Raw genomic sequence first — 13,408 nt, 5'->3', positions numbered from 1 at the left:
CAGCCTTTTGAGACTAGTCTAGTGACCATCATTACAAGGTAGCATTTTGGGGGGTGATCTAAGTCCTATAAGGAGAGCTTTCTTCTCAAATGTCTATTCAGACGCCAGTGAATCCATCACATCGTCCTTATAAAATACAAGCTAAGGCAGCATTCATCCAGTTGCCTTTAAAAAAAAAAAGGTCCCACAGGTCAGCTGTGTGTCACACCCAGTGCTCTGCAACACCCCAGCCACCATGTTCTTTTAATTCTGAGGAGCAGCGTTGGAAAAGCACCAGTCTGGAGTTTCATAATTTTAATGGGCTCTAAACTAAAAATTCATTTGTACTCAATACTGATATCTTCTAGTACAAAGTTACAATTATATATGCTATTTTGTTTGTTTTTCTTATTAGCTACCTGAACGATTTGGACAGAAGAGCAGCTCCTGGCTATGTCCCAAATGAGCAAGATGTTCCACATTCTCGAGTGAAAACAACTAGAATCACTGAAACTCAATTCTCCTGTTAAAGACTTGCATTTCAGGTATGATCCAATGTCTCTTTGAACTCTCAACAGAAACATGCATCAGACACATTATTTCTTCATGGAGAAGAGCTCTAACCCATGGTCAAGTGCAGTGAGTCCTTGGGCATGCTCACTAGGCCTCAGGTACTTTCAGTACCACTGTCTTTCATTGCCCTCCTGTAGCTCTACATGCCAACCCTCACCCTGAGCCTCATCCTTTCCCTCCAGTAAAAATGCCTGTCAGGCTTCCCTGGTGGCGCAGCGGTTAGGAGTCTGCCTGCCGATGCAGGGGACAGGGGTTCGCGCCCCGGTCCGGGAAGATCCCACATGCCGCGGAGTGGCTGGGCCCGTGAGCCATGGCCGCTGGGCCTGCGCGTCCGCAGCCTGTGCTCCGCAACGGGAGAGGCCACAGCAGTGAGAGGCCCGCGTACCGCAAAAAAAAAAAAAAAAAAAAAAAAACTCTGTCTTGAGTAGGTGGGAGCTAGATTTTATTTTCCTCATAGTTGAAACTGATATCCTACTTTGAAAAAAAAAAAAAAAGAAATATATTTAAAATAACATTTAACCAAGAGGTGCCAGGGATCGTATTTCCTGTGCCTTCCTACTCTCCCATTTGCTTGAAATATTCTTAATTTGTTTCCTTAGTTTAAAAAAAATGAAAATAATTGAGAATTATTTGAATGTGACGCTATTTATTGGAATAACAAAGCCTATTTTATAAGCATGGTTTGGGTATAAAGATGAGTCCATTATTTTCATTGCTGTTGCATTATCAAGACACTCCTAGAAATTCTATTGTAACTCATTTACTATACCGAGAAATCGAAATCCATACCATAGTGTTAGAAAATGTCCCTTGACACTTAAGTACTTCTCCCTATGATTGCGGATGAGATGGAATATTCAACATTAAAACCATGTTTTAGATGTACCCCTTGGTAATGAAAAAAGTCAGTAAAAACATAGTTCAGTCATTCATGTATGAGATAATGGGAATATTTTTTTAAAGTATAAAAAATGAAAAAAATGTGACATGAATTATTTGTATCTATTTATGAGGGAAATTGGTTTCACTGGGATCAAAGTTTAATATTTTTTAAGTATTAAAACTACTGACACATAATATCTCATTAGAATAGTTATTACATGGATGGCCAGGATATTTTCAAGTTAATATGGAAGAAAGCCCTTCAAAATGTACCCCTCATTTTCAGGCCCACAAATAGTTAATTTTCTGAAAGATGAACCAAAGATCAAACCAGGATAAAGGAACTGCAAAGACTGGGATGGACATCTCTCTTGGCAAATGTAAGCTGTTTGTCTTCGGGCTTGTCATCACGGTGGTACATTTCCTCTTTAGCAACTACTTTCTCCAGACTCGTGATCTTTGGTCCAGTTTTCAGAGTTTTCCTTTGAGAACCCAAGTCCAATTCCTCCTCTCTGCCCCTCCAAAGCCTGTCCATGCATTTGTGGCACACTCACTTTTCTCTCTTACTCTCCTTTCTCCTCTCCAAATTTCTCACTGAAACACAGACTAGAAGCTGAGTGTAGGCCTTGGGGCTAATCCTACCAAGGTCCCAATCCCAGGTTCTCCATTAATTAGCAGCAGTTTTTGAGGAATAAAGCTACTTTTTCTTTACTTGCCTCATGAGGTTGTTGTGAAGATTATTTGAAATGAAGTACCAGCACAGAGTTATAACTTGGTGTTCGCTTACCTTACATAAGTTAATGGAATTTTCTGGATCCTAGACTGTCTGGATCATAATAAGCCAATTTTAACACTTAATGCCGTACATTGAACACTTAGAATGACCCAATCCTGGTCATTCTCTACAACATCAACCAATTTAGTATCTTGTCAGAAATAGTCACTAGCATGAATTATCTTTTTAATCCATCTATTCCTTGAACGTTCCAAGCCTTAGAGTCTTCACACCTACTGCTCTCCTTGCCTAAAATGCTCTGACCCTGGATCTCTGCAAAGACTGGCCTCTTCTTATCATTAAGCTTCCAAATCAAAGGCTGTCTCCTCATGGAGCCTTGACCATCCTATCTACTAACCATCCCTTAATATCCCTGTCACTACTATACCCTGTGGAGTGTGGGTAAGCACATAAGAACAAGCTCTCAGGAGTGGGGGGAGGGAGGGCAGCCTGATTTTTGGCCCTTGATGAGTCCCCAGGTGCAAACACCCTGACAATAGCCAATTTCAACCTACCAACATTATGTCACTAAATGTAGAGTTGGGAAGAAATACAAACAAGCAGTTCTTTCTAGCCTCGCCAATGTGAGCCAGTACCATTACACAATTGATAATATCACACTATTTTTCTCTTTTTAAACATACCAATATATGAAATTGCCTTGTTTCTTTATCAGTTTGTTCTTTTTGATTCTGTTTCTGCGTCATGTGCTCTGAGCTCCAGAAGGCCAGGGGACGTATTAGCTTACAACTCCTGTGATTATCACACTGACCAACCCAGAGCAGGCACACAGTCAATCCTGGCTGGAGGAATAAATGTACTATGCCAGGCACCTATGAACACTACCTTCACACCCTTACTGTAACACGATGAATGGGCATTGCTATCCTTACGTAGGATAAACGGTCAAGAAATGGAGGCTAAAACGAAGTAAAAGGTTTCCCCAAGATCATACACAGAAGTGCTAGAAATGTGATTAAAATGCATATCTTCCTAACTTCAAATATCACACTTCTTACACTGCTTATCACTGATGGGCTGTAAGGTAAATTGGGCTGGAAACCATCCTTTTCTGTACAGTAAGTGCTTCCTCCAGTGTTGTTGGTCATTCACAATTCCTTTCAAAGAGAAGAGGGAAGGGGGAATAAAAGGACAGTCTATTGGGGAGGTATCTCTCAGTTGTCAGGGCTCTGTGGTACTTCACCACTCTGTGCTTCTAAAACGAGGCTAGATGCGACGATTGCCAATGAACACACAAAACCTCAGAAAATCATGTTCATTTCCTGAAACGTCAAGTTCACTCAGTACCAATATCATATTCATACATTTTTTAAAACAATTTTTTGAATATTATACAGCATTTGCATTAGGATGCTAGACTTTCATTGGTGTATCATCATTTTCCTGTCCTTTTATAAGTCTTTGGTTAATTTTGTAAAGCATTTTAAGTTGTATAAGTCATCTATTCTACTTTCATGTATCACCGGCCCTTATGAAGGAATGAGAAAGCTCTTGCTAATTCTCTATTACAGTATTGATGCTAAAATGTAAGATGCTTGTGAATTGGATTGTGAAGCTCAGTTAAGACTTATTTTGACATAAACTATTAACATAACATAACTATTACCTCTTTCGCACCCACTAAAACAGGTTTTGAGCTCTTTTGTTTTCTTAATAGGTTTTGCTTTCTCTCTGGCTTAAGAGGGTGTGTTATTAAAGGCACTGTCTATGAGGAAGAGAATGTGGAGAATTTCTCTAAAAACAAATATTTAAACAATAAAATTTTGAAAATACTTAAATTTTACTATAAAACAAAAAACACAGCTATACGTACTTTTAAGGAACTATTTTAATCATTTAAATACATTTTTAAGTTCAGTCACAGCAATTGAGATATATTAATCCCTTAATAAATTCTCAGAGCTAAATCACTTTTTTTCAAGTGTTAAATAGGTTTATCCTAAAGCACACAGGCTTTTGCAGTGTAACATTTCATAGTATTTCAAAATAGGAATTGTAAAAAATAAAGTACCTTCCAACTTCGTTTCAGTAAGTGCCCAGGTACTCACATTAGCACTGATTTGTATTCACATAGCATAAATCATCCTAAGACTATTTAAAACTAAAGACTTAATTTACATATTAAATTCAAGAACTATAGAATTTTAAACAGGAACATCGAAATGAAAAAATGCTCTCTGTCCAAGTACTGTATCATCCTCATGTATCACCTAATTTAATGCAAATTTCCTTAGAGCTCTTATCAAACCAGAACTCCAACTGTCAAACTGGTAAAATTAATTCTCCTTACAGAAGTTACTAAGTAAACAGAAAATGCAAAGCAAACGTGAGCCCTTTTATTGCTATAAAATAATTCTGCAGGGCAAAGAACTTACATATTTACAAGGATTTATCAGTTATAGAGAAGTCCTTTCTTCCTAATTGCTTTATGATTAAAAAATAGAACTGAAAGGACACAAAACTATACGGAAGCTAGGGAAAAGAGGTCAGCAACCATTACAACATAGAGCTTTAGGTTTTGTACCTGTTATATAACTACTTGCAACAGTGTTTAGTGGATCCATGATATGAAATGAATCATAATTGTTTTGAATTTCAAGTTGAATCATGTGCACTATGTTCATTCCTGTGGGAGTATGAGACAGCTTAGCAGTGAGTCTGGTTGTCTACCCAGCAGCTATATCCCAACTTAGCTTTATTGTTCTCTATTAGATCTCACAGAGCAGTAACTCATGTATAACTATACCTTTGTTTCAGGTATGTTCATGGTTAATGTTACCAAAATTATAAGCTATATAAGATGATGTCTAATTTATTCTCATGATAGAATTTACTTTGATGACTTTAAAAATTATATTATTCAATAATCAGAGAATTATCTAGTGGGTATTTTAAGTTACACACACACATTTAGTAGGAAATATATGATGGTATTAACAATTACGGGAGTCTAGAGACCCAGCTTCCCTTGTGGTTGTAAATCCTTTTGATTCTGTTTTTAATAGAAAGCAATTAAGGGATTTAGAATGACCTCTGTGCATATACTTTTTATCTGCAAGCATCTGCCCTAATCTATTTTCAGAACTGGGTACCAGGGCAAGACTTGGTTAAGCCATTTTGCTGTGGCTGTGTAGTGGTGACACAGATCTACCTGTTGGCCCTGACATACGTAGCCACCTTAGGATTTTATACCTAGACTTATTGTGCTGATCAATTTATAATGCATATAAAAGTTGAATCACTGTGCTGTACACCTGAAATAATATAATTTTATATGTCAACTATACTTCAATAAAAAAATTAAAAAGTTATACCATTGCTGATATAGTCAAATATGTTGAATAAATCCCATTCAACAGAATAGTTTAAAATAAATTTCTACTCAGATTAGATCCTATTTTTCTGTGCTCAAATATATAAATGATGTCAGAAATTGTTATTTTCCAAGAGAGTCACATGCTTATAGGATGAGCAAAGACATCTCACAAATAAATTAGCTGCAGTAACATTATTAATTTTTAGGTATCCTAGACTATTCAATGAGTTTGCAAACACTATAAAGGGCATATTATTCCATAATAGTCTCTTCTGATATGAAATGTAAATAATCTTGTGTGGCCAAATATTTAGCCAACTGTTTAACATAAACTAATAAAACTCAGTAACTTTCCCAACTGTCTAAAATGGACTATAAAACTCAACTGTTTAATATAAATCCATAAAACTGATGGCTTGCAATATATAAATATCATGGGCAGTTTAACAAATAATTGATGTTCACTTGTCGCTTAAAAGCCTAGCCTGTGAATTTTTAGTTACATCATACATTTCAGGCATTTAAACCCGTTTTCTTTAGTATTCAAGAATCTTTATTTAAATATCAGACTTAAGGAAACATGTATTACATACATACATACATAAGTAAATAAATAAATAAAACCTTTCCAAAATGAGAATTCCAAGTTCCATTTAAAGTCTCCAAAGCTCTAGTTATCTTAACTACTCAGGGAATTAAGGTTATTCAAGCTATATCACATATCCATTCACCTCATTAATTATCCCAGTAGATTTGACCAATCCAGATATTCAGTCAGCAAGTATACAGGCTTTCCTCTGATTTCTATTACTGTTTTTCTCAGAATAGTTATGGTGGAGTGTATATTTGCATTTCTTCCATGCTCCACTTTGGGAATCTCCAAATTTTTTCAGTCGTTATAATGCCTTACACCTCTAAAATAAGCCCCAAATTAAAATTTAGATGAAGAGCTAAACATGAAAAGAGAAGTATAAAAAACAAATTACTACAACAGCAGCAAGACAAAATGTAACCTTTCTTAGACCTAACGTAATATCCAGGAGAATCAATATAAAAGCAAAACTCCAGCCACTGGTCTGATTTGCTAATGAGCATTTCAGTTCAATAATAGCAGATGGCATTAGAGAAACCTGGTCAATGCTCCCTGGACCTATGTCCTAACGTCAATCTGCACAGAAAATAAAGAAAAAAAAACTATTTATCAAGTGAGTCATAAAATGAGAGGATTATTAGCATGCAATCTAAGATAGACTTTCAGAAGCCGTTTTACCAACATGAATAAAACCCAAAGACTGAGTAAACTTTGTCCTCCCTTCCTTGGGAGAGCGCTAAGCATATTTAAACATGTTTATTAGAGGCTGTAAGATGTGTTGACAGAACAGTAGGCTAAAGGTCATATTACATAACTTATACCCCTTACCAACTGTGTATATTTGACTGAAGAGGAGAATAGCTATCTCTTACACATAGGTGTTAATATCAACAGCAGGCTACAGAGAAGCTGAATTATCAAACTCAGGAGATAGCTAGATGGTCCACTTAAGGAATGCAACAATGATTCACTTTGTTATAAAGCAGAAACTAACTCACCATTGTAAAGCAATTATATCCCAATAAAGATGTTTAAAAAAATTTAAAAAATAAAAATAAAATAAAATACATAAAAAGTTTAAAAACTCCAAAAAAATAAATAAAGAATGCAACAAAACCACTGGGAAGGGGAAAGTTCTCAAGTTTTGCCCAGTCACCTGTTCGATAACACAAAGAGTTACTATCTGACCTGGGGAAAGAAGACTCCCCAACAAAGATAATTCCAATCTACTTGGTGAGCGTTTGAGAGCTAACAGTAGACACTATGTAGTACTAGTTAGACACCTCTAATCTAATTAAGTAGACTTAACGAGCTTAACAACGTTCACAGAGTCACTATCATACACAAAGGACCTATCACGGCACCTGGTACACAGCCGCCTCAAATATCAGTTGAACTAATAAACCTCGGGCAAGTTGCTTAAAGGGCTCATGAAAAAACAGGAATAATAATTGTACCTATCTTATAAGTTTAGGGTGAAGTTTAAATAATTGTTGGCTAAAAGTTTAAAAGTCTGAATGCATATTTATTATCCTTGCTTCCATAAGAATGCTTACTGAATTTTAAAAATTAAATTTGTTGGCTAATTTTTACATAATATAACCTAAAGTCAATACCGTCCTCTTCCTCCACTTTTATCACACGTCTGAAACTGCAGAGGATTTGGTAATTAGCAGCACTTAAAATAAGCTTTATTGTCACTGAATTTAAATTTCCAAACCACACAACGATTGAATTCCTAAAGGTTGTTTTCAATATTGTGAGCAACTGCTCTTTCAATCTACTATTAAATGGAGTGATTTTGCATTGGTACACATATATATTTGAGGAATTTTAGTTCTATATATCTGTTCTCCATTTGGTTATGTGAAAGGTAAAGTACTAACACTACAATGTGTTGTACTTTTCATTATCTTCAGTAAATCAGCTGGTTGACATTTAATATCCCAATATAGTTATTACCTTTGAAATCTCTGTACAGCTAGGATGTTCCCTGGTACTTAATATCTTAGGATTAAGCTATTATGAAAGCCCCATAATTTTTCCTTTGCCTCTGGTCTCTTCCTCATCAAATCTATCTTCTGAACTCAGATCAAAGTGACTTACCATAACAATAAGCAAACAAAAACAAACAAATGTTAATTCCCTACCCCCAAATCTCCTATAGATCCCCACTGACTACAATATAAAAACTAATCTTCTCATGTAATGTAAAAGACATAGTAAATCTATTTCTGGCCTAACACCTCAGGCTTACTCCTGCCTGCTCAAAACTTTTGCCCTTGCTGCCTCTATTCTTTTTACACAACTATCATCTTCTGCAGTTTCTGATCACTCCATTTCAAATTACAACCCACCCTCTACACTTCCTATCAGATACTGATATCCTAAGTGTATTCACACACCCACACGCAAACACACACACACATAAACACCACCATCATCTACTTACAAGGTTCTCAAGACTGAATCATCTCTGGTACCTGAAATATAATAAATGCTCAATAAACAAATATTTGCTGAATAAATGAATAAGTATCAGGCCATATACCTCAATGTTTTTACCTTAATCTTCACATTTCCAAAAATATAATTATTTGCCCCAAGCATGCCATGTTCTCTCGTTCCTTGATGACTTGTACATGCACTTCATGTAAAACTCCTCCCTCCATTCCATTAACATGGATTCTATTCATTTATTTGCAAGTATTTATTGAATGTCTATTATGTGTCAGGCACAGTGCCTGGTACTGGGAATATAGGCATCACTAATATAGATAAGGTCCCTGCCCTCATGAGGCTACTATTCTATTAGGGCGATGATAGCTATTAAACATGTGAAAAAATAAACCACTTATTTATTGATTGTGGCAGTTACTATGAAAGAAATAAAGAGAGTGATACAATAGAAAGGAAATGGGCAATAAAAAGAGTTAAGAATTTACATGGACATTCAAGGTGGTTACTTGTGAAGGAGATATTGACATTAAGACCTGAAAGTTGGGAAAGAAGCAGTCTTATGGAAGGAAGAAAGGAACTGTGTCACGTGGAAAGGAGATGGATTACGCCAAAGTCCTGAGATAGCAAAAAGGTAGATTTATATTAAAGGAACTGTTAAATGGTCCCTCAGGCTGATGTAAATCTTCCTCTGGGCTCACATTTTACCTTATATATTAGAATATTACATAATATTATAATAATGTATTTTTCTCTTTACAAGACAGCAAGCTCTTTGAAGATAGTGACCAGTCCTTTTTTTTTTTAAGTGGGAAAGGCAATTTTAGTAACAATTCAAAATTCAGAAGCCATAAAGGAGAAAAGAACGTTTATAAATAAAATTATAGAAAAATAAAAGTATATGGAAAAAAACCACCATACACAATAGCAAGTGACAACACACAGGGAATACATAGATAAATTGTGAAAACATGGACAAAAAGTTAATTCCCTTACTTTATGTTAGGAAAAGTCCAAGAACCTTACAGAAAGGAGTTCAAATGATGTAAGCTTTTAACGCTTGAGACAAATGCTGTATTTACTCAATCATTAAAGCAACCTCACAATATAGGTACTGCAATTATCATTTATTCATCAGGAACCTAAGGTACAGAGAGGTTAAGTAACTTGCCCAAGGTTACCCAGCTTATAGGGGACAGACTGACCATGTCCTTTTATCCTTGTGTCGGTAGGCCTAGCACAGTGTCTAGTACATAGAACACAAATGATAATTGAATGAATGAATGGAGGTAAGAGGAGCTAAGACAAGAGGGAAGAATCATAGTATCAGAACTATGGTAGCTTCCAATCTTCTTGTGGGCTCTGGATATTTAAGAATATGCATAGACTTTGATCAAAATCCCTAAGACCAACAGATGTCTTACTAAAACTCTAAACTGCTGTAAATTTTCCAGTTGCTCAAAGTCAGTATGTGAATTATTTTGCTCCAGGCTGCATGAATACCAAAAACAGTAAATAAATGTTCTCTTTTTCTCTAGTCTTGAGCTGCAAATTGGTCAAACAAGTCTTACTTTATGAACAGTCAAAACTGAAAGACTACCTTTTAAACAGATGGGAGCATTCAGTTATAAGTCCAAATGTTCATCTTAATGTAAATTTTGGAAGATATTTGTATGATTCTTTATTCTGTTATTTTTGTTTTTTTAAAGAATGCTTGATGCAGGTGGACAGAGATCTGAGAGAAAGAAATGGATTCCCTCCTTGAAGGAGTTACATGAATTATATTTTGTGCTGCAGTCAGTGCCTATGATATGCTCTTGGTGGAAGATGAAGAAGTGGTAAGTCTAAAAGGAAAACACGGTCAAGGTAAAAAATAAGCAGTTGTGCTTTCCAATATGAATACCCCATTTCCCAACGCAGTTAAGACCTTCCAAAGACAGATGTTACTTCTACATCCTTGTTCATAATGCCCACCATTAATACCTTGCAAATAACAATCCTACACATTTTCATCTTTTATACCTAACAGAACAGAATGCATGAAAGCCTTCACCTGTTCAACAGTATCTGTAATCACAAGTACTTTGCAACCACCTCCATTGTCCTGTTTCTCAATAAAAAAGATCTCTTTCAAGAAAAAGTAACCAAAGGGCATCTTGGTATCTGCTTTCCAGAGTACACTGGTAAGATAATTTCCTTTTAATTCCATAGTAGTAAAATTGTGTATAGAGATACATTTTTTCTATCTGGATTTTGATGTGTAATATTTAGAGGTTGAGGCTTATGATACTTTTCTGAGTCATGTATATGATCCAACCTGGGAAGAATCTTACAAATAAAGAGGAAACCCTCTCTACACTGCCTGCATTAAAGCAAAGCTCTAATGAATAAAGGGGAGGTCGTTAGATAGACCAGGGTTGTTACTCTGTGTAATGTATAATGACATTGCAAACTATATTATCTTAAACATTATAATAGGAGTGTAAATTATATTCCAAATTGGCGTTTTTTAATATATTTCCTAATGAAACCTTTTAATGTTGTACTAGACCTCAGTGGCTCTTCAAAGTCAGAATTAAGTTTCCGGAGGAACAGCTTGAATGAATGAGAAGAGTGACATCTATTTTTCCAATTTTCCTAACTCCTAGAGTTTTAGTACTGACCCTCTTAGCCAATGAATATAAATGTCAGTTTCTCTAAAAGGGCTGTGTTTCTTTTGGAGACTTTTTTTTTTTTTGGTAAATAGTTATATGCCCTGTTGTTAATGAAATTGTGTAAGATGGAAATATTTATGATTTAAACACAAATATAAACCCAATTTCACCACATAGATATGTGGCTAGCCCAGATGTGCCAGGGGTGTTGAATTGTGTCAAAGTAGCTGTTTGTGCTCATCTATAATGAGTACTTATATTTTTCTTATTTGTAAACATTATGTTTACATATTTATTATATGATTGAATATAATCATGCTTCTGTACTGAAAGTTACCGATTAAATATAGAATCATAATTCAGGGCTGTATGTTTTCTTTTAAGTAATCATCTTTATTTCTCAGAGCAATTTTTAGTTTATGAAAATAATAAACAGAAAAAAGTTTCTACATACTCCCTCTCTGGCCAGCTCTCACAATTTCCCCTATTATAAACATCTGGAAGGGGTGTGGTACATTTGCTACAACTGATGAACAGATATTGATACATTTAACTGAAGTCTGTATTTCAGGTTAGGGTTAACTCTTTGTGTTCCACAATTCAATGGGTTATGCCAAAGTCATGTCAATGTACCCACCATTACAGCATTATACAAAATAGTTTCACTGCCCTAAAAAATGCCTGTGGTCCACGTCTTCGCTGCCCTCAACCCTTGAAACCATTATCTTTTTACTGTTTCTGTAGTTTTGCCCTTCCGAGAATGTCAAAGAGCTGAAATCATACAGTAAGTGCCTCTCACTTTTTGGCTTTCATTCACACAGTTTTTCGTCTCTCCTAGCTATCCCTCAAGGTCCAGCTCAAATAACACCTCATTATGTAGTCCACGCATCTATAATTTCCATTCTTTTCTTCTTTTAGTTCACATTAATACCCATGCACCCAACCCATGCACACATTTACATGCATAATCTTTGACATACATACGGGCTTTTTTACTCACTCACTTTGTTATATAAATATATTAGTGTTTCTACTCTACTGTGAGCTTTCTGACGCAGAGGTTACATTTTAGCCACCTGAAGCCCCCAGGGAGGTAAGCATAGTTCCCAGCACATAGTTCCCAGCACATAGTTCCCAGGAACTTGTTGTGTAAACCTCTGATAATTAACCACTGCCATTTTGATTTTTCAATCCTGAGAACATCAAATAGCAAAGGAAACTCCTAAAACTTATTGATACTACTTATAATTTGATGCTTTTTAAATGCAGTTAAAGTTTACTTCTTTAATTTTTTTTTAACAAGGTCCAAATACATTTGAAGAGGGAAGGAACTACATCAAGAACCAGTTTCTAGACCTGGATTTAAAAAAAGATAAGGAAATTTATTCCCACATGACCTGTGCTACAGATACTCAAAATGTCAAGTTCGTGTTTGACGCTGTTACAGATATAATAAAGAGAATCTGAAAGACTGTGTGCTCTTCTAATCAATCCTTTTTTCTTCCACTCTTGCTGATGTATACTCTTCAACATATAAAAGGTGCTGTGTGTTTAGTTTTAACAGATATTAACTTGTATAACTAGTGTTGTAAGGCAACATTTTTCACACAAAAATTTTAATGTATTGTCACCTGCGTGTGGATGAGTTTTGATTTCTCTGAAATATTGAGGATTGGGGTGTCTTTGATGTCCTCAGTTCTGAAAACTGATACATTTTGGTAACACTATAACTGTACGTATCAGTGACACTGAATTTGCTTGGAAGTAAATTCTGCACTGTGGCCTATTTTTAATGACAGAGCAATGGAAAAAAAGCAAGGTGTTCCATATTACTTCCACTGGCCAGACATTGAGAGGCCTTCATTTTTGCTGATAATGTAACCATGCCTGTAACTGTAGAAACTATTCAAAGATGATACATGTGGTGTTTTACTGGTGTTTATTTTATTGACTGCTCCTATTCAGCCACCTGCAAATGCAATGTTCACTATACATGTATCTGTTGATGGAAATTTCATATGCATCCAATTTTTATTTACTACTTTTCCTTAGGAAAAACTCATTAATGCTGAATTTACCTTTAGAATTAAGGATTCCAATGATATATTTTTGTACCAATCTGACTGAAAACAGGGGACCACGTGTGGTCAAGAACACAG

General features: G+C 35.5%; 1 protein-coding gene across 1 annotated transcript in view; it reads left to right on the top strand.

Annotated features, from left to right (window-relative positions):
• The window catches only part of LOC101320524 (guanine nucleotide-binding protein G(t) subunit alpha-3), a 50,074-nt gene extending 37,338 nt beyond the window's left edge, over positions 1–12,736 (top strand). Inside the window, 7 exon segments of the mRNA XM_073810157.1 lie at positions 395–503; positions 505–524; positions 10,305–10,348; positions 10,351–10,433; positions 10,625–10,778; positions 12,553–12,699; positions 12,702–12,736. Of these exon segments, the coding sequence (XP_073666258.1) occupies positions 395–503; positions 505–524; positions 10,305–10,348; positions 10,351–10,433; positions 10,625–10,778; positions 12,553–12,699; positions 12,702–12,736 (592 nt within the window).
• The last annotated feature ends 672 nt before the right edge of the window (positions 12,737–13,408 follow it).

This window comes from Tursiops truncatus, chromosome 9 (genome assembly GCF_011762595.2).
Source record: "Tursiops truncatus isolate mTurTru1 chromosome 9, mTurTru1.mat.Y, whole genome shotgun sequence".
In the NCBI taxonomy this organism is placed as follows: domain Eukaryota; kingdom Metazoa; phylum Chordata; class Mammalia; order Artiodactyla; family Delphinidae; genus Tursiops; species Tursiops truncatus.
Note: the sequence above shows the minus strand (reverse complement) of the source record. Positions and strands in the feature narration are given on the sequence as shown.